This window comes from Paramisgurnus dabryanus, chromosome 6, assembly GCF_030506205.2.
Source record: "Paramisgurnus dabryanus chromosome 6, PD_genome_1.1, whole genome shotgun sequence".
In the NCBI taxonomy this organism is placed as follows: Eukaryota; Metazoa; Chordata; class Actinopteri; order Cypriniformes; family Cobitidae; genus Paramisgurnus; species Paramisgurnus dabryanus.
In genome coordinates this window covers 35,774,358-35,796,086 of record NC_133342.1, presented here as the reverse complement: position 1 = coordinate 35,796,086, position 21,729 = coordinate 35,774,358, and the positions used below count along the sequence as shown (strand labels likewise).

At 35.2% G+C, this 21,729-nt stretch overlaps 2 protein-coding genes, 1 long non-coding RNA gene and 1 other non-coding gene across 7 annotated transcripts in view; 2 read left to right on the top strand and 2 right to left on the bottom strand.

Moving 5' to 3' along the window:
* Positions 1-5,849, bottom strand: part of LOC135767300 (uncharacterized) — a 23,606-nt gene extending 17,757 nt beyond the window's left edge. Inside the window, exons 1-7 of the mRNA XM_065276940.2 lie at positions 5,779-5,849; positions 5,627-5,692; positions 5,451-5,534; positions 5,278-5,367; positions 5,128-5,187; positions 4,962-5,027; positions 4,755-4,841 (exon numbers count right to left, since the gene is read on the bottom strand). Coding sequence (XP_065133012.2) covers positions 4,755-4,841; positions 4,962-5,027; positions 5,128-5,187; positions 5,278-5,367; positions 5,451-5,534; positions 5,627-5,692; positions 5,779-5,830 — 505 coding nt within the window. The 5' untranslated portion in view covers positions 5,831-5,849. The remainder of the gene's footprint in view (positions 1-4,754; positions 4,842-4,961; positions 5,028-5,127; positions 5,188-5,277; positions 5,368-5,450; positions 5,535-5,626; positions 5,693-5,778) is intronic.
* On the top strand, positions 913-21,729 carry dhrs1 (dehydrogenase/reductase (SDR family) member 1). Of its 4 annotated transcripts, XM_065277135.2 has the most exons (11): positions 960-1,033; positions 2,158-2,220; positions 12,454-12,496; positions 14,174-14,317; positions 15,180-15,323; positions 15,453-15,532; positions 18,858-18,990; positions 20,292-20,435; positions 21,150-21,219; positions 21,339-21,419; positions 21,500-21,729. In XM_065277135.2, exons 4-11 carry the CDS (start codon positions 14,174-14,176, stop codon positions 21,634-21,636), a joined length of 933 nt encoding a protein of 310 aa, XP_065133207.1. In that variant the 5' UTR covers positions 960-1,033; positions 2,158-2,220; positions 12,454-12,496; the 3' UTR covers positions 21,637-21,729. The 4 variants fall into 4 exon arrangements, with proteins under 4 accessions (XP_065133210.1, XP_065133209.1, XP_065133207.1 ...); XM_065277137.2 differs by lacking the exon at positions 12,454-12,496 and having other exon boundaries at positions 949-1,033; XM_065277136.2 differs by lacking the exon at positions 2,158-2,220 and having other exon boundaries at positions 966-1,033.
* Positions 1,367-1,557, top strand: LOC135767519 (U2 spliceosomal RNA). Its single transcript, XR_010542057.1, has one exon. It is a non-coding gene; the product is annotated as a U2 spliceosomal RNA (small nuclear RNA).
* LOC135767502 (uncharacterized) lies at positions 7,019-8,788 on the bottom strand. The gene is made up of 4 exons (XR_010542043.2): positions 8,538-8,788; positions 8,284-8,483; positions 8,117-8,175; positions 7,019-7,310 (listed from the first exon to the last, which is right to left on the bottom strand). It is a non-coding gene; the product is annotated as an uncharacterized lncRNA (long non-coding RNA).

Below are 21,729 nucleotides of genomic sequence, written 5' to 3'. Positions count from 1 at the left end.
CTCTGCTTTTCTTCTAAATGTCAAATATATTTAAGGAAAACTTTTATCAGCTACCTCCCAATGCCACCTTATATTTTTCTCTTTAGGAAACTTTCAATATGTATCTAATAAGTTAGCAATGAATAAGTTAGCTAACCAGCAAACAATAGTAAGACATAAGGTAAGATATAACTCATACATGTTACAATTAAAAAACAAACAAACATGTAAATATTGTAAAGTCTCATTAAGTACATTCATAGCTAAATATTGTTTTCTAGCTATTAACAGTCTGCCTCCAGTCGACAACTCTCTAACAAACTAATGTTATAATGACCTACCAGAAACATCTGTTTAGCCTACTTGTGAAATGTAAATTCCCAGAGACTTGTTTTGAGAAGTGTGACGGTTTGTACACCGCCAAACTGCATTTTTATCTCTTTTTTACATTACTTTTGTGCATCTTGGGACAAAACAATGGCACTGATAGGTGTTTTTAAATGAAGGAAGCAAAGGAAATGTCTTACATTTTTTGAAACCACCCCTACATTTTTTTCAATAAATACAAAGTTTAGCTTGATAAAATAATGGGTTGGTTTCCTGGACAAGGCTTTAATCTCTAGGCAAAGATTAAAACTTGAGCTGTCTGAATTGAAAACAGCTTGCAAGTCCCATTGTTTTGTATCAAGATGCACACCAGTAATGTTTTTGTAATGACTTTAATAAATGACTTGAGCTGGGTTTTCACAAACTGGGTCACAACAACATGTTTAGTACTGTCCTTGTGTTCATGAAATAGATAATATGACTTTCTTGCGATACCTTATTTGTCCACTGGGTGGCAAACGCGTTCCTTGAAACTCTATGCTTGTTCGACTTCATGCGGGGCTGCCAGAACCGACAGCCGGATGACGTCAAAGTACCGCGAGAACGATTCGAGAAATCATACGAAGTGTAATTTCGTCTCGCTCTCGCCGCACTTTAACGTCATTCGCTCGTCAGTTCTAGCAGCGCCGCATGAAGTCGAACAAGCCTATTGTACCGCTGCTTTGACGTAAGTGTTTCTCTTTTCACGTTTATTTAACATGTTTTGTGTTTACCAGAGTTTCATTGTCTAATATTGAGGGAATTGTGTCTGTGTTTCTGATTGGAAAAGCCGTAGCTCATTGTAATATCAACTCCTCCCCCAGTCAGTGTTGACTAACATTTTAGCTTTCAAAAAAAGCCTAAATATATATTTTTAGTATAGATATATGTTCATAAGTCTTTTCTCGATTATCTCTGGTATAAAAAAGATTTGAGATAAAAATGACAAAAATAATAATTTTGCCGTCATTCTATGTCCTGTTTCAAGGAATCTGTTCTCTTCTCCTGACCACTTGTAGGTATCGCTTCTCGGCCTTTTGGCTAAGATCAAGTGTAGTATCTGTTCTTATCAGTTTAATATCTGATACGTCCCCTACCCGGGGACCATATATTAAATTGATTTTTGGAAACGGGAGATGGAATAGGGGCTTGCTCCGTCCACTCCGCGCATCGACCCGGTATTGCAGTACTTCCGGGAGCGGTGCACCCCCCTCTCAAAAGTTAAAAATAGAAAATGATTGATTAGATTGAATAATTAGAACATCCAGTATATTCAATTGTACGTGTGATGACCATCGGAAGTCTAACAATTATTGCGCTGAGTAGAACAGATTGATCCTCTAGGGCTTCTGTAGATACTTTATGGCAACATCCAATGAAAAGTGACTCGCGGTTATGGAAATAAAAAACAAAACAGTTCATTATGTAAGGTTTTATATACACCGCTAATACAGTTATGTATATTATATTGCTTTTCTGTTACACAACGCACCATATTTCTTATTTTGACAATAAACACTAGTCAACATTTGAAGTGGATCAAAACTTTCATAAAAATTGTCCTAAAACCAAAATGTGTACCCATTCTTGTCATAGAACAACTCTGATTAACTTTTTTGATCTACTTTAAACGTTGATTTGTATATTTAGTTTTAACCTTCATTATATCAACATATTTATCAAAATGTATTTCAGGGCAACATTACATATCTAATTTACAACCCATATGGCAAAATATCCTTGCCAAGATGTAGAAGTTTATAATATATATAATAAAGCAATAAAAACCAATAATTTTCTCTTTATCTGTAGCGTCTGTTTACCAGTGTACCCTTCCTGCAGTGAGACGCAAAAACGCAGTTTGGAACTGGTAAGGTAAGGACACTGGCTCAATATACATTGGGACACTTGATGACTTATTTTCTGATGAAAACACATTGGGGTGGTGTCCCGGACAGTGTTTAGGTTAATCCAAGACTAGGCCTTGATAATATTACGTCATTTAAGAAGTTTTTACAAACATACCTTACAAAAAGCAATACTAGCTTGCATCTTAAAACAAAACCATGTCCGCGATAGATGTTGAAATTAGTCAGGACAAGGTGTTTATAATTTAAAGGAGCTCAAAAATGCATTTTAGGTTGTTTTCACATATGTTGGTGCGCACCGTGGTGCGGCCTCAGAGCGCACCAAAATACATTGTATCATTATTCAGTTAGTGCGGTCCGTGTTCACATATATATATTTTTTACTTTACTCGAAATGCCGCACCGTACACCATGTGACAACTGTCAGTGCTGTCATTGGTCTCTGACAGCTCTTACCGTCTCATGACCACCCCCACGTTTCCACGACAACCAGCTTGACAGAGAGAGCGCAGCTATCAAGATGTGGAGATAAACATTGTACGTCTTTGCGAAGTTTCTTTGCTTAAACGCGAAATTGCGTAGCTGTTCTATTAAAGCCTTTCTTACGGAGCCGTTTGCTAAAAGCCCGTAATGTCACTATTTGTGTGTGGAGGACAGCTATGCATTTATAAAATCATCAGCTCAAACGTAAAGGAGACAGCGAATCTCTATGCAACGGACCAGGATTGGCTTGTTTGTTGTTAACCCACAATATAACACCCGGCTCACGTCACAACGAAAGCCCAGTGGCTCAAACATGTGGAGAACTTCCTGTATTTGGTTCGGCCCGAGGTCCAGCAGTGTTCACACCACAGGTGGGTCGCCCCAGAGTTCGGCAACAGCCGCTACGAGACCACCTGTTTAGAGCGGTCTCGGAGCGGCTGTTTAGTGCGCACCCGAGTGCGGCTGTTGTGTTCACACTGACCCAAACGCACCGTACTCGGAGCGACACGTCATTTGGGCCGACCTAAACAGTGTATATGTGAAAACACCCTTAGTCTTGGACTAGGAAACCGTCCCATAGTGAGATATCACCTCAGATATTTATAAGCAGCATGCAGAAACATCTCTCAGGGTTCCCACGGATCCTTGAAATCCTTGAAAGTTTGTAAATTTGGGCAAAAAAATTCAAGGCCCTGAGAAGTCTTTAAAAACATAACGTGCTAAACTGTTCACTTTAAATTCTTATATCTTCTGTATGCGAATGTTGATTCATACCTAAAATGCTTTTTTGCATAGTTGTGTTTGACACATGAAAACGTCTCGGGTTACGTATGTAACTAGGGTGGCAATTCGTGCCAGTTCCGCCGGACACGACATGTTTTTGGGTTCGTTCTCCGGAAGTCGCGTTGCTTGACCGCATACGTCATCGAGGTTCTCCCGTTTCAGTTAAAATACATTAGGAAATTAAGATTTATTTCTTTTAGGACATACAATCATTGTAGTTTCATTCTTATCTTGAAATGTAACGGATGCTTTTATGAAAGTAAACCCGAAATATTAAACTTTGATGACGTATGCAGTTGACAAACGCGACTTCCGGAGAACGAACCCAAAAACATGTTCGCGACGTGTCCGGCGGAACTGGCACGAATGGCCACCCTATATGTAGCTGTTGTACCTGAGAAGGGAACGAGACGCTGTGTCTTCCTTCCCCTACTTCCTGTGTCCATGTAACGCCATCTTTGGCAATAATTCAGATAGTGATATACTTCCTCACCCTGTCTTTGTTGTCAAGCCTCACCATTGGTTGAATTTGATATACACATTCAGATGCACTTACCCCTGGAGGCGTCCCAAAGTGTCACTGCAGTAACGCAGCGCGAGTTCCCTCGAAAGGGAACTTTAACAATGTATCTTAAAAGGAAACACGATGTAACCTTGCTCTCACTTGAAATGTGTCCCCACATTTAGTATTTGAATTTGAGGGTATTGGACCTGGAAAGTCCTTGAAAAGTACTTGAATTTAAAGTTAACTAAGGTGTGGGAACCCTGATCTCTCTGACTTATTAAAAATAAAACTTGTTACAATATAAAACACTTAATTATTCTGTTTTATGTAGTACTGACAAGAAAAAAGTCCAGTAAAAAGGAATTGCTCATACCGCGTTAAGATTAAATGGAAAATGAATAGTATATAAATATAGTTTTGTTAACTTTTTACCTCCGCCAAGACAATAACAACACAAAACACACAAAATCAAAAATAATAAAGGGTTGATTTAGGATCACATCACGGCGACCCTATAATGACAGGGGGGCTTGCCCGGGGGGGGCTTGTAGCTAGCGGACCACTATAATCTTTGACATAATTTAAACACTGACAAATGTCATGTCATTTAGCAAATTCGAATTACTGGTTTGTGTGGAATATAACACAGCCAACACAGCACAAAGCATGTTGCAATTCGGTCCAACAAATGGCACCCACATAACTGTGTGACATCACATAGATGTTTTTAAAGGTTTATATTTGATCAATATCAAATTATATACGCTTACCATCGATCTGTAATTGTGTCTTGTATATTTGAGAGGCACGGGTCAGGAGCTCCATCACTTCAATCTGAATTGTAACAATCTGCAGCACTAAAATACAAACCAATGTTTTTTTGGAAAATATTTCACTTGTACAGACTTTCATAATCTTCAAGTATGTTTTTTTTATCATCTTGATTTGTGAATTTTGAACTAATGCACTGTTCTCACCCTGCTTTGATACTCCATCTTGTTCACCTGGTTGCTTGATCTTGCCTTCAAGGTACTTCTTTAATTCTGCGGATTAGATACAAAAACATCACTTTTATAATGATACTGATACGAATTACAAGTAAGACAAATCATATAAATAAAATGCAGGCTGGCTTGGCCATACCTGTGAAAAGGGATGATGTTGCCTTATTGCTTTTTAAAGGCTCGGTGCTCATCTTTAAACCTACATTAGAAAAAATAAAAAATTTGAGCAAGGAGACTCGATATGCAATATCATCGCGGTGTTGCTCCATGCATGCATGAGTCTATCTACCTGCCCGCTTGAAAATGTCAACACTTCTTGAAATCTCTTTCTTCATTTCCGTTAAGTCTTTTTCTGCTTCCCTCTGGCGCTCTTCTAGCCCTTATGAATTGAAAATAATATTAAGTAAATATTTGATGCCGTTAACAGAAATGTTTTAAGTTAATAAGAGTATTGAAACCCACTTGCGGTCTTTCTGCCATCTTTCTCTGTGTTTATTTTCACATCCAGCTCTTGCAAGTCAGTGATCTTCTGCAGAATGTTTAAAACTGTGTGGGAAGAAGGAGTAAATGGGAAACATCAACCACTGGTTATAATTCATTTTGGATTATATAGTGGATCAATATAACTTTCCACATACCATCCTTGGCTGGACTATTGGTGGTATCTAGTTGTTTAAAGAGATCATCTAGCTGGGTTTTAAGACCTGTGGACATGACGAATATGTGAACATCAAAACAATGCGATCAGTTCATCTTTTAGTTCACTATTAGAAAAGGTTTAGAGACTCACCGTCTATATTATCCTTTGCCAATTTATAAGAATCCCTACATTTGATCTTCATATCGTCAAGCTTATTTTGGAGGTCTAGAGAAGCAAGGTAGATTGAATTATAACAGCTGAACAAAACTGAATACAAATCTTCATAAGATACGAATAACAATCTAGTCATGTACAGTATAATGGATGTCAGTCCTTAATCCTTATGGACAATTTCATGCAAATGTCAAGCTTCTTATGAAAAGTAAAGTTTTTACCCATACTGATATCTCAGATGTCAAAATTTGGTGGTTTAAATACCCATGCAAAGTCTCTGTTAAAGTTTTTAAAGCATTTTATAAATATTTTCCATAGTTAAGTAAATGCAAATTTCTGAATTGTAATGAAAGTCCATATAAGCCCATAACGTTGTTTCTTCCTCATAAATGTGCATAAAAACTTAAAATAAAATAAATAATAGTGCTGGGAAAAGATGAATCGCGATTAATCGCATACAAAATATAAGTTATTTTTGCATAATATATGTGAGTGTGGTGTGTGTAATTATTATGTATATTTAAACACACACACACATACAGAATTTTTTTATTTACATATTTTTTAAAAATGTATATATAATATATAAAAATATTAATAAATAAATATATATACACATGTAAATGTTTCTTAAATACATGAATGTGTGTGTATTTATATATACATAATAATTACACACAGCACACACTTGTATATTATGTTAAAAATCACTTTTATTTTGTATGCGATTAATCTGGTTAATCTTTCCCAGCTCTAATAAATACTAAATGTTTTTTGTAGAGACGTCCTTTCTCTATTTGTTGGGTATTATTAATTCTGGTTTGTGCATCTTAATTCACAGAATTCCTCCTCAATTATTTGTAAATAGACTTCAACTTTGTTATCAGGGGTTTAGGAAAATATTGGAAAAAATGCATTTGACTGTAAGTGACACAAATAGCTTTTATGCCTTTTGTGTCTCACATAAGAAAAAGGGCGAGCAGCTGATTTTGTGGAAAATCAGCAAACAACCTGCTGTTTCTTTTGTGTCGAGTAAAACCTAGCTCTGTTTTTCGCACTATACTAAATCACCCTTCACCCCAATGTGTGCAAATGACATCACCCTCTTTAAATTTAAGCTATACAAGCTAATACATTTACAAAAAAGTGAAAGAAGGCAATTTTATTGCAAAATACTGTTAGATTTAAGTTTAAGGAAAATTAATGTATTGAATACTGTCTTGCCAAATTATTTTGACCAAACATTAATTTGTAAGATGAACTGCCCCTTTAAGTCTCTGGTTGATGTCTTTAATAAATCAAGTGAACTTAATTTACCATAATTTATAAAGAATAAAAAACACATACCTGAACAGTCCTTGGTAGTTGACAAAAAGATAATGAGAAAGGTAAAAAGTGTTAACATGTCCTATAATAATGTAAAACACCTGTAAACATTGCATGACAAAGCATATAAACAGCCTTACCTCTGCAGCTCTTGATTTTCTTTGTAGAAGATTCTTGAGTACCTAAAATGTATAACATCTCACTTTAGACTAAAATAAGTCATCTTTCTCATACTAAACATTTGCAATGTAGTCAACTTAAAGAGACAGTTCACTTAAAAAATAAAAATGTTCATCATTTACCCAAAATATTACAGAAGTCAATGATACTCCAACACTGACAAACATTCCTCTAAATATCTTCCCTTGTGTCCAGCAAAACAAAGACATTTATACAGATTTTGAACAACTTGAAGGTAAGTAAATGATGGCAAACTTTTTATTTTTAGGTGAACTGTGCCTTTAATCTATTAATTTCCGATGTGAATTAGCTAGCTTCATTTATCTTCACATTTTTTAGTTAGAAACAACATCACATGTGTATATTGAATCAAATAAAGCATATTTGTGACCCTGGACCACAAAACCAGTCAAAAGTCGCATGGGGATATTTATAGCAATAGCCAACAATACATTGTATGGGTCAAAATTATAGAGTTTTAATGCCAAAAATCATAAGGATATTAGGACAGATGATTTTCCATGAAGATATTTTGTAAATTTCCTACATAAACATTTCAAAAATGTATTTATCATTAGTAAGATGTGTTTATTTGGAAAAGGTGATTTTCTCAATATTTAGTTTTTTTGGCACCCTCAGAATCCAGATTTTCCAATAGTTGTATCTCGGCCATTTACAAAATATTGTCCTATCCTAACAAACCATACATAAATGGAAAGCTTATTTATTCAGCTTTCAGATGATGTATAAATCTCAATTTCATTACGTCTGGTTTTGTGGTCCAGGGTCATGTGCATTTGAAACCCACCGCAAAGGGAGCTGAATGATCGCCATTCAAAACTGTGTCTTCAACTGCATTCACAGGACCTAAAATATAATCAAAATATTAAAGTGGTCTTGTGGTTTGTCATACAATCTTGTTTTCTGTTATCAGATAAGAAATTTATATATAATTTAAAGCCATGTTAATCTTACCACATTTAGCCTGTGGAAGCAGGAAGATAGAAACAAAGAAAGAGCAAAGCAAGAGTTTCTCTTTCCAAATCATTATTGTGTGTGACAGAAACCTGACAGCAGGACTGCTGCTCTTGATGCTGCTTTATATATAAAGGTCAGACTATTGCATAACTCCTAATTTCACAAGTAATCTGATCATTTCTTGCGATGTACAATAACTTAGGCTTCAGAATAAATTTGGAATAAACTTCCTGCAAGACTGTATCGTGTACAAGTTATACTGACTCTTTCATGAAATTATAGCTGGGGTCCCACATTACAATACACTGAAGGAGGGACTCACCTGTAATAAAATGAATACAGACACTAGGTGTAGTCAAACACTAAATCATTATTTAAAGTATGCAACCGGAAATGTACATTATCATATAGCTTGTGTCCAAATCATCTCAAAGTCTCCCTGTAGTTGATAATTTTATTACTTAAAATTCATCTTTGAGCATTATAATAGCATATGTAAAGGTTTTTTTCCTGTGACAGAAATTTCTTCATGCTTTAAAGGGGTCATATTATGAAATTTTTTAAGATGTCAAGTAAGTCTTTGGTGTTCCCAGAGTGTGTATGTGAAGTTTTATCTCAAAATAACCCACAGATAATTTATTATAGCCTGTTAAAATTGACACTTTGTAGGTGTGTGCAAATTTGTGCTGTTTTGGGTGTGTCATTTAAAATGCAAATGAGCTGATAAAATGCAAACACTGATCACCGAAATTGAAACTCAATTGTGCTGTCAATAATTTTCTCTCTTTCTTTCTCTTTGCACTAAATGGCAGTGTTGTGGTTGGATAGTTCAGATTAAGGGGCGGTATTATTGTAATTCGCCTTGCTACCTACCTCACAAAACAGACAAAATCTGAACGACCTATTTTTTCACATGCTTGCAGAGAATGGTTTACCAAAACTAAGTAACTGGGTTGATCTTTTTCACATTTTCTAGGTTGATAGAAGCACTGGGGACCCACCTATAGCACTTAAACATGGAAAAATTTCACGCCATGACCCGTTAACAACCCAGTAACTTTTTTAGGTAAGCCATTCTTTGCAAGCATGTGAAAAATTAGGTTGTTCAGATTTTGCCTGTTTTGTGAGGTAAAGTAGCAAGGCTGATTACAATAATACCGCCCCTTAATCTGCACTATCCAACCACAGCACTGCCATTTAGTGCAGAAAGAAAGAAATTATTGACAGCACAATTGAATTTCAATTGCAACAAACAACCATCACTGTAATTAGTGTTTGCATTTTATCCGCTCATTTGCATTTAAAAGGACACACCCCAAAACAGCAATTTTTTCTCGCACCTACAAAGTGGCAATTTTAACAGGCTATAATAAAATTTGAGCTAAAACCTCACATTTAAACTCTAGGAGACACCAAAGATTATTTTACATCTTTAAAAAAAATCTCATTATATGACCCCTTTAAAGTTGGTCGACAAGTACAGACCTCAACAAGCAACCTGGGGTTGGGTGCAAGGTTATCTAGAGTTAACTAATGATCGCTGTGTGGTAATACCACAGTTATCTTTATTGCAAAAAAACAATTCATGTTTTGCAAGAGGAAAATATGCATCTACGGCACACCCAAACGTGAGCTTGGAGATAACAGGGTGGTTTTGTATGTAGCAAATGTCAATGACAAGGACCGTTTTAATTGTGAAATTTCCTTGTCATCAACATAACAGCAATTTTCACATTTCCAAAAATGGAAGAAACCTAGATACAGGACCTAGCACCAGAAAAAATGGAGGATATGCGTTTTTTTCGTGCTGCTAACATTGGGTGTATGGAAATACCTTTCTGATTTTACAATGGTTTGTGTAATAGCTTGAAAACCTTTATTACTTTATTAATTTCTGAGAAAAACTATTCATATAAATGGATCTTCTCCTCAGATTAGGGATGGGACGATTACCGGTTTCATGATTAACCACGATAAAATGTCCTAATGGTTAGTATTATCGTTACAAATTTAAATATTATTAGAACCGTGTTTGATTACCGTGATTTTGAAAACTTGCGGTAAATCCTGTCCAGTCAGAATCAGTTTGACGCAGGCGCGCACATGCAACATAATTTTTTGCACAAGAAGGCATTTAAGGGATAATGTATTGTATTCATTCACTGTAAACTTATTAGACAGATTTATTTATGTTTTACCACAGAAATAATTTCAGGGACATGAAATATTAAATTGTGATTTTCAAAAATAAAACTTTTCAAATGTTTTCAGTGTGTGTGTATCAGTTCTTTTTAAACATTTCCATCTCATGTTAACAAAACCATGATAATAACCGTGATAACTTTGGTCACTATAATCATGATATGAAATTTTCATACCGTCCCATCCCTAATTCAGATATTATTTGTTATTATAACAACAAGAACAACAACACTCGATAAGAGCAAAAACATCTGACTTTTATTATAAAGATTAAACTTTTGATAAACATCCATGACATTTCATTTTCCGAATTGTGTAACCATTGAATTATGTGACAAGTATATCAAGTTACCCCAATCCTAAACCTAACTCCAACCATCACTATACGGTCACATTTGATGGTCATAGAATTTGTTGTTACACCAAACAAATTCAAAGTCCTTTAGCCAAAAATATAAAATTGCTATATGTATATGTAATTGTATTTTTATATTTTTTATTATTAATATTTATTTTGTTCCGAAATCCAAATATATTGACAAAACTGGCTTGCAATTACTACAGAAAATTAATCAAATGAGATTAAAATATAATAACAAATAAATTTTAAAAAGTCTTTAAAAGTCTCAGAAGACTTTTAAAGAGATAGTTTACACAAAAATGTAAATTCGGTAATAATTTACTTACTCTTATGTTGTTACAAACCTGCATAAATGTCTTTGTTTTGATGAACACGAAGGAAGATATTTTGAGGAATGTTTGTAATCAATCTTCGAAGGAGTGCAAATTCAAAATGTGTGTTCAGAGTGTCATGTGTGTTGCTTGTCATTCCAAAATATGTGTTCATTGTGTCAAGTTAACCATGTGCAAGCGTCTTGTCAAAATAAGTGCCTGCTGCGCACGTGTCTAAACGGTTTATGATAAAAGAGACGCTCACGTTCACAAAGTAATCACAAGACACCCGCTTAACACTAAACTCTAATTACACAAGAGAGTATCTGGCAAACGCGAACGTTTCTTTTATCATAAACCCTGTAGATGCACGTATTTTGACATGACGCATGATGCACATGGTTCACATGACGCTCAAAACACATATTTTGAAATTACGAACCACACACATGATGGGCTACATGCATGTTGTGACGAACTTTGCATTGCGTGCCCTCGAAAAAGAAGTCACCGGCCTCCACTGATCAAACGTTTGTTAGCCCCATTCACTTCCACTTCTTTTTCCAACTATGGAAGTGAATGGGTGATTACAATCATTCCTTAAAATATCTTCCTTTGTGTTCATCAGAACAAAAACATTTATACAGGTTTGTAACAACATGAATTTTCATTTTTTGGGTGAACTATCCCTTTAAAGCTATCATGTACAAAAGTCAGGCAAGACAAATGCTGATTCATCTCAATGAGTCATGGCAAAAATCCTGCTGCCATAATATCATTTCATTAATCTACCACAGAACTCAGTCAAATTAAAACACAAGTAAATATATCTGTCTGTCTCAGTTATTCTAATAACATGGAGGGCAACACACAGGACAGACAGAGGTGACATTTTGGACTTTGACTTTACAAAGTTAAATAACATAACATGACTCCATTACTGCAATTATGGTCTTGATTTCAGATTCGTCTCACGTAGTTTGCAGTGTGAACTGTGGACAGTATATTGCATAAGACAGCTGCCCTTTAAACAATTATCTTTAATCACACGTGAAACAAAATGTAAGTTTCACATAAAAGAATACTGGCTGTGTTTTAATATGTGGTGAACGAATTCAAAATAAAGGAAATGCTGACAGGTAAGTTAGTTTGTATGAGCTGTAAGAACGACGCTCGTCCTTATATTAGACGCATTACGGGAATTACGGTCCCAAAAAACACGTGCATCTTATCTGTTGTAGTAAACAATCGGTCATTTCACAAGACTCTGACTATAGTACAGAATCATTTCAGATCCTGGAAAGACCTCCTGACGGACAAATATCGTTTACCTGAGGTAAATTACAGTGTGGTATTGTTTGCTGCTAATACGTGGCTGTTGTCCTTGCATTCATCGAATTGTTGCATTATTTCCTGCTTACGGAGCTTATGCTTATTTTAAATTCATTACACGAGCGTTAACTTATCTTCTCTCCACCACGTTTAACACCCGGAGTTTGTTAGATGTAACCGTTATAATGTTTTGTTTGGGCTTTTTGCTGAATGAATTTAACGTTAGTTGAGGAAGTAGGACACCGTGCAATGTGACCACAGGGTGGCGGGCTTCTCTCTCTGGCCGTTTCTCAATCCGAAGGCTGCGGCCTGCGGAGGTCGCATATGCAGGCTGCATACGTCATCAAGCCTGGTTTATTTGGGTTAACTGAGCATTACATTCGCAATTCATAAGCATATTACAACAATTTACCGTTAACTAAGAAAAATAGTCCACTTTACAATTGTTAATATAAGTAAGACGTCATGTAGCCTACAAATGCGACCTTCGGAGGCTGCAGTCTTCGGATTGAAAATCTCTCTCGCGCTCTTTCTCTCTTCCCAGTTTCTATTTCAAGTACTGGCACGATTGTTTTTGTGTACAATATTGCCAACGCATACAAATCTGCAAGATTTTGGAGATTTAATCAAAGTGTTTGCCTCTTATCTCTTTATGTTCAACGAAGTTTATTTAAGAACGTTTACGAAGAGCACGATCATGTAATCCAATTAATCAGCGCAAAAGTGGTTCGTACTGACCTCTGTCCCGTGAAGTTTTGCAGCATCCCTCCAACATTTTCCGGGGACAGTCCCGTTTTTTGGTGTTCTCTCCCCGACTGGAGATGTCCCCGTTTTACAGCACGTCCAAAACCACCAGCAAATACACTTAAAAACCCCGATCAGCATGTAGCCTTTGTAGTACCAGACCGGAGCAATCATGTAATAATTATTTTTACCAGCAGAGGGGGCCGCGAGCTACACTGATTTCTTAGTTGCGCGCTACGGATTTAGCGAAGAAGAATTTATTGACACATGAGAAAGCGTCATCAAGTTATCATCAATCAAGTTATCATAAGATATAAAAAGTTATCTGTCGGTTAAGGTAACTACTCATGTTAAATTAAAGTAATAAACCAATGAAGTGAACTGAACACAGCCTGGTACTGAGCATTTGTTTTGTGTAGAGGCGGACACTACCTCTCTATTTTTATTTTCTACATAAAAGTAAATTTTCAAGCATTCATATTTTATCAGTGTTTTTCTTTGGAAAACATACATTTCCAGCATATTATTATAATTGTTACTCCACTACATTTCATAATTTCAAGTTTTTGGTTTATATTTAATATTTAAGTACATTAAACATGTAGTATTTTTTTTTACTTAAGTAAAAAGTACTCTTGTACTTTTACTCAAGAAAAGTAAAATGACACAATTTTATGTAATTAGGTATTAAATCAATTATGCAATATAAAGGAATACACAGTATGATTCTATGCTTTAGAATGTAGTGAATTTTTTTAGTAAAGTAAATTTTTTCCCAAGACAAACACTCTGATAAACCACAGATGCTTGGAAAATGTACTTTAAATACTCAAGTAGTGTCTGCCTCTGGTTTTGTGTAGTCTAAATATGTTTACATTTTGCATTATTCCTTCTGTTCGTCCTATGGTCTGTCTGCCTTATCTCTCTCAATTGTCAGATGGCACTATCTGGGTGGATCTGTGTGGTGACTGGTGCGTCCAGAGGAATTGGAAGAGGTATTGCTCTTCAGTTATCTGAGGCTGGTGCCACCGTGTACATTACTGGTCGACAGGACAAGACTCTAAAGGAGACAGCAGCTGAGGTTTGAAACTGCAAAGTATTTGTTTTGAAAAATCCCCTAACCCCAAGCATTAAATAAGGTGCATAAGTTGTCCAACATTCGTGCTGTTTGTATAAAGGGTACTATATATAATGTAGCTTGTTTATGCATTTCGTTCTTTAAGCATTCAGATTGTCAGTTTTCACCTCACCCAAAGTCCAATAGACTTTATTTAATGAATGAGGGACCCAACCCATTTCTGAGGACCAGAATTAAATATGATTGAAACTTGGATGTTGGAAAACTTGACTTGGCCACAAAAGACATCCGAACAATTCTGGAGCAATGTACTGGCTAGTGTTGCAAAATTCTGGAAATGTTCAAGGCTGGAAACTTTCCATGGGATTTAATATATGGGAACACATTGCTCACTGAAGGGCAATTGAGGCCACACCCCCTGCATGCACTTGCATTCTTCCATAACAGCACAGATCATTCTTGATAATTTCTTCTACATTCTGCTTGCCAGTTTTCTGTTATCATACAGAATTACTGTACTACCTAAAAGTTTGGCACATTAAAATGTAAAATGCAAAAAATTTATCAAACAAATCCAGGCTTGATGAGTGTAAAGTATCAGGATTTGTATTACCTTGTATGCATGTCTGCTTATGACCAAACAAACCGTGTATTTATGTTTGTATATGATTAAGTTTATATAAATTTCCCTAAATTCCCGTTAAAATTCCCCAGATTAAGTTCCCATGGAAATTTACCGGAAATGTTCCACCCCTTTGCAACCCTAGTCCTGGCAACCAACCAGAATTCAGTACTAGACAGCAAATGACTTTTTGTCTAAGAATCTTAAGTTTGTTACATGCAGCTTTTATTGTCATGATTAAAGGTGACGCAGCGAGGTGGCAAATGTCTGCCAGTAGTCTGTGACTCATCTAAAGAGGATGACATCAAGGAGCTGTTTGAACGTGTCCAGCGTGAGCAAAATGGCAGGCTTGATATCTTGGTGAATAACGCTTATGCTGGTGTACAGGTCAGTTACTGCACAACATATGTGGCAATTCCATTATTTCTGAAAATATCTTTTAATATATTAAGTGCTTGTATGTCTTACCATTGTATATTATTACATTCAAAAAGTGTTGGTTATCTCTGTGCACAGGCCATTTTTGAAAACACAGGAAAGAAGTTCTGGGAGGTGGATCCAGGTATTTGGGATACCATCAACAACACAGGTCTTAGGTACACTTCATTTTACACGACATTAACCCCTTCAACTGTTGAAAAGGTAAAGACATCTTCAAATTAATGTAGCTCTGGCATTCTTTGGTCTAGAAGCCTAATTTTGGTTTCTTTTTGAAAAAGACACTCTAACTTGTTACACTGTAAGTGCCTGTAGTTGTAAATTATAAAAAAATAGTAATAGCAGTTTAACACCAGCCTACGCTTGGGCGCAAATGTGTACCACCGTTAATATCTTAGTTCCAAAATAATCTTGACTAGCTATAAATTGTTGGAAAGCTCTAAGTGTTTAGTTTTATCACCATTTTGTGAAAAGTATAAAGTAGTGAGAGTAATGTGCGCCCAATTTTGTTTACATATTTATAACACTTAACTCATTTCATGCCATTGACGAGTTATCTCTTCAATTAGGAGAAAACATTTTCCTGACACTGACTGAGTGTTTATGATAATCTATGATTCCGCTGTTATCCACTAGGTGGCGTTCTTACCCAATTTATAAAAAGCTAAGGCATTAGCTAATTCATCAACATTATAAACTCTGTGTATGTTTTGGTCATCGTTCTGAATCTTATCTAAAAAAAAAACTCCTTTACAAAAATTCAATTATCTCAGCTTTTTGCTCAAAATTTGGTATTTTTGAAGAAACCTACTTATTTAAGAGGTTATGAAGATAGGATAAAACTTTTTCCAATTTGTTTGTTTGAAAGCAAATGGTCTGTTCTTTCATTTTAAATGTATTTTATGTTTATATATTTATAGAAGAACATTTTCCTAGAAGGCATTTTTGTGAAAATCACAAAAAATGCTGGCGGGCAACTGTTTTGTAAAAGGCTGGGCGAGAATGAGTTAATATCCCATTCTAAACCTAAAATAATATTGACAAACTATATATTGATGGAAAGGTCTAAGAATGTCATTTTCATATTTCATCACTATATTGAGAAAAGAATGAGACATTGAGAGTAATTTTCTGAAATGTTACTTGGTATTACATGTTTATATCACTAATATCCTGTTATAAATCTAAAAAAATCTTGACAACCTATATATCATTGGAAATATCTAAGAATGTTGTTTTCATATTTCATCACTATTTTTGGGAAAAGTGTAAGATCGTGAGAACAATTTTCTAAAATGTCATGGGCCCTCCGGTAATCCACTTGCTATTAATATATTTATATCATACTAATATCCTGTTATAAATCTTCAAAAGTCTTGACAAACTTGGAAAAGCTTAACCTTTTTGCAATAATAATAAGGGAGTGACAGTAATTTAATAATGTGTGAAAATTTGTAAAAAAAAATAAAGTAGGCAGCAAACCGTTGACATCTAGTGGCCCTTGTTGGTAAAACTACTAAAAGTGTCACAATAGGGGATTATCACGCTGTTACGTAGTACTTCCGCTGTCAAAGATCTTTGCGCACGGCCGCTTCCGGTGAATAACTCAATTGAAGAAATACAGATTGGGTTTAGTCATTTCTGTTAATACAGCTTTTATTGCTATAGACGTCACTAGTTCACTTTTGTAAGCGTATGATGCTGAGATGCACCTAATGATGTTTTTGCACTGCTGTTAATGGTATTATTGCAAATTATTTATGTTATATAAAAACCTGCTATCACGTAATTCTTTTGTTGCATTTTCACATAAGATGGAAAGTCATGTCTGATTAAATATAATGCCTGTCAATAATCATATTGACTTAACATCTTATACTCGAAGGAAATTTATTACCATTCTATTAGTTAATACCATTCTGATTTTTATTTATTTTGAGAACACAAAAGTTTATTGTAATACTATATATTCAAATTTATTTTATTCCTTTTATATACAGGTGCTGGTCATATAATTACAATATCATCAAAAAGTTGATTTATTTCTCATTGGTAAGATAATTATGTAATAATGTGTTGTTAGCAGCAAAAAAAAAAAAAAAAACCGCGAAACAGATCTCAATACTTTACTCATGCGTTGTTTGATAAGTTTTGTTTGCTCGCACCCCTCAACCGCGAGCCCGACACGCATATCAAGGCTTCAGACAACATGCAGTACAACCAAATAGTAAAGACAGCACGCAAATGACAACTGAGTTTGTTTTTTCTTGCATAACATTTTAACACAAAATTAAAAACTCAAAATGCCGTGATTATAGTACACAATCATTTACACATTAAAGGAGCAGTATGTAAGAAATTTATATTAATTAATCATAAAATGGCCCTGATATGTCACTAGACATTAAGAAATCATTTTCATTTCAAATACTTATATCACTGACAACAGTGGTCTGGCCAGGATATTGTCATTTAAAAAGTGGAGTTGCAGCCCTCAACTGATGTTTATGTTGTCATTTTGTGTATTGGCCACTAGTTGGGTGATTGCAGTACCAGTTTTAGCCACAAGTCTTGTTATTGCAATACCAGTTTTGGCCACAATCCTACATACTGTTCCTTTAAATAAATATACCTGTCATTAATCATATTGACTAATACATCTTACTCGAAGGAAAGTTAATACCATTTTATTAGTTAATACCGTTTTTTTTTATTATTTGTGAGAACACAAAACTTTGCAGAAATACCATATATTCAATTCTATTTTATTGCTTTATATTCTAGATATAAATAATTCCCCATTTTCTATGGTTTCTTCTTTTGTAAAGCTGCTTTTAAACACTGCAATGTTGTTAAAAAGTGCCACATCATCCACTTCTAGTCGGGAATCCAAGAAAAACTAGTTAGGATTGGCGTTGTTTGTTCGACATCTAACATCTAGCCTTCGTTTCAGCCACTGTTGAACTGTGCCGGAAGCGGACGTGCACAAAGATTGCTGAAAGCGGAAGTTCTACGTATCAGCGTGAAAATCCCCTATTTGTAATTTTAACTTAAATTTTGGATCAGAACTAGTTGAGACTCATGGCTTCATATTTTTACCATTTTGGGCAAAAACATTTTCATTTTTATTGCTTTTAAATATACAGTAGTCCTGCAGTTACCTGCAATTTCTCAAGTGGAAGGGAAGTTTAACCTAAATACACTTCAGTTTATATTTTTATTCTGTTTTTAATATGACATGCACATTTCCTGTATTTTCTGGTTGTATTCTAATAAAGAGACTGAGAAATAATTATATATGATCACTATAACATTGCAAAATGGTGGCCTAAGACTTTTGCACAGTACTGTATAACTCATTGCATTATTTTTATTAATTAAAATAAACTTTAACTATATTGAGTAACTCAAAAATTCACACTTTACTACTCTATGCTGTTAGAGTCTTTACAGATGTCCCAGTCACGCTTCGTGTTTTTACAGGGGTCACTATTTCTGCTCTGTGTATGCTGCAAGAATGATGGTGGCTCAAGGCAGTGGCTTGATTGTGGTTATATCATCCATGGGTGGTCTACGTTATGTCTTTAATGTAGCCTATGGGGTCGGCAAGGCTGCAGTGAGTTTATGCATATACCTTCTATGTCTTTATTCTTAGGCATACACTGTAAAAAAGAAAAAGTTGACATAACTAAAATTTTCAAGGCAAATTGCTGCACAGCTTTTTTGAGTTTACTCAACTCTTGGATGATGTAGTTCACCTAACTCAATTTACTGAGTAATGTCAACTTAAACCAAAACATTGAACCAAATAAGCAAATTTCTATGTTTACTCAACTAGTGACTAAGTTGGGTAAAGAGTAATTTAAATTTAGTATATCCAAATTTAACTAATCTACATGTTTTGGACTGTGGGAGTGTACACAGAAAGGTCTCATAAACAAAGTCTTTGTCTGACTTAGCCCATGCTTAAACCAGAGACCTTTTTGCTGTGAGGCAACAATGATACACGCTTACTCACACTTCTCAATCATGGTAACAATGAACAAACATCATTCTTTCAAAATTACTCTTAATACAACATATAACTAACATTAACAACATAACAACATAAATAAAGTCATCAAACCTTAAAACAGTCATCTTTTTTAGTAAATATTAACCAAAGAAGTGAACATGTCGCAATACATGCTGGGAACTATTCCGACCATTGTTTTTTTTAAATTGCTTGTTCAGATTACTCAGTTTGGCAAGTTTGGTGAACGAATTGGACAAAAAACTTATAAGTCCAGTCAACAAAATAATATTTGTTAGCTGAATGATTATGTATTTTCAATCCAGTGAACACAAAATAAAGAATTGACGCACTTCAACAAAGAAATCTTTGTTCAAGTTACTTAATTTTCTTTGTTGAATGAGCATTTTAAAGTTGGAATTTTGCAGTGTACTAACAAAAGGCTGTTTATTTTATATACAACAACGTTTCTAACCATAAACAGGAACGGTTGCATGCAGTTTGGCTGCTTGTTTACACAATAACGGCGTTTTGGGGTACTGAAAACGCAAACTTTTGTAGACGGGTTTGAAAGTACACGTTTTTGAAAACGATGTGTTGTTGTGCATGTAAACTACCTAAAATGCAAATTTTGATAATGGGACGCCCATGCACTACATTCAATTGTTTGTACAAGAATGTGCATGTGCCCAGGCATATAGTGTTTCAGTCAAAGTAACATCGCCATCTACTGGTCTGGCACACGTTGTACAGCGCTTGTTGTTATTTTTGGGATCCATGTAAACACAGATCTTTTTGAAAACGTGAAATTTCTTAAAAGCGCAAAAGGAAAAACTTGACTATTTTATTACATTGTTGTTGTGTTAACATAGCCTAAAACGGTTTTGTTTTTTCATTGTGTTTAGTGTGACAGACTGGCAGCAGATACAGCAATAGAGCTGAGAAAGAGAGGTGTCGCTTCTATAAGCCTTTGGCCAGGAGCGGTTCAGACCGAGTTAGTTACCCAAATGTTATCTCAGAGTGAGACGACATCTGGTATTGACCCAAAAGTAAGTCATCCTTATTTGACCTTAATCACAGTCCTTAAATCATCATAATTTACTCATCGCTTCATTTAGTTGAACACAAACAATAAAAACACATAATAAAATGCTGTCATGTTATCTTCTTATATTGGGGTCAACATGGCGAACTTTCGAAACCACACACATCCATCAAGTTTTCGTATTTTGGTATATTACTTTTTTTAGTCCTTTAGTTTGTAAGAGCATGCAGGCAAATGCACTCGTCTTTCTAGTATTATATTATTAATAGTTTAATAAAATTAAATTAACATTTCAATTACACGGAGAAACTATGTAACTAGATATCTGTTACATTAATTGTGTAAACTGTAAGGGGCGGTTTCCCAGACCGGGCTTATCCTAGGGCGCACTCACTAAAATGCATGTTTGCGCTCCCTTAATTTAATAACATATTGTACTGACCTATCTTAACATATCAGTGCAATTTTTTTTGTCTCAAGATGCACACCAAAATTGTTTTAATAAGGTTTGTTTGTAAAAACTACTTAAATGACATAATATAACTAAGGCCTAGTGCTGGATTAATCTAAACCCTGTCTGTGAAACCACCCCTAAATGTCAGAAGTTTATATTTGTTTATTCTTAACGCCATTCCAGCATCTATAGATATCCATGGCAAGAACAGGTTAATCCATACACAAGTTAATTCAATACTTGTTCACAATTTGTCTTTCTCAGATTAAGGACATTTTTGCTAACGGAGAGACCACAGAGCTTAGTGGGAAGTGCATTGTTGAGCTCGCCAAAGGTTGGATTTTCTTAGTAGTTAATGTTAACGTGATAATAATTACCATGAAATGACCCAACGTTGTAAATTAAATAACATGTTTGCTAATACGTTTATGTCTTCTGCCTGTCGACCAACAGATAAGAATCTCATGTCAATGACTGGGAAAGTGCTGATGACCTGTGACCTGGCTCGGTGCTATGGGTTAGAGGATGTTGATGGTACAGAAAGAGATCTCTAGACATAACATAATCAAATAAAATTCAACACACTGTTTCTAATGAATACCATATCTTTCCAGGCCGCAGTATAGTGGACTACACCTCTCTGAAGTACATTATTTCACAAGTACCCTATGTGTCCTGGCTCTCCATAATCACACCTTCATTCATCAGAGTGCCTCGCTTCATGTTGAATCTTGCTAGCGGCAAATTCTGACATGCCTCAGTGCAGAGACGGTGCCTACTTCCAAAAGAAGATTTGTTTAAGGATGGATTAAGCCAACAATTAAAGTTGACCCCATTAACTTAA

Coding starts and splice junctions, on each gene's coding strand:
- dhrs1 (XM_065277138.1), top strand. CDS start 14,174: ATGGCACTATCTGGGTGGATCTGTGTGGTGACTGGTGCGTCCAGAGGA. Junction 14,318..15,179: donor TAAAGGAGACAGCAGCTGAG/GTTTGAAACTGC, acceptor TCATGATTAAAG/GTGACGCAGCGAGGTGGCAA. Junction 15,324..15,452: donor ACGCTTATGCTGGTGTACAG/GTCAGTTACTGC, acceptor CTCTGTGCACAG/GCCATTTTTGAAAACACAGG.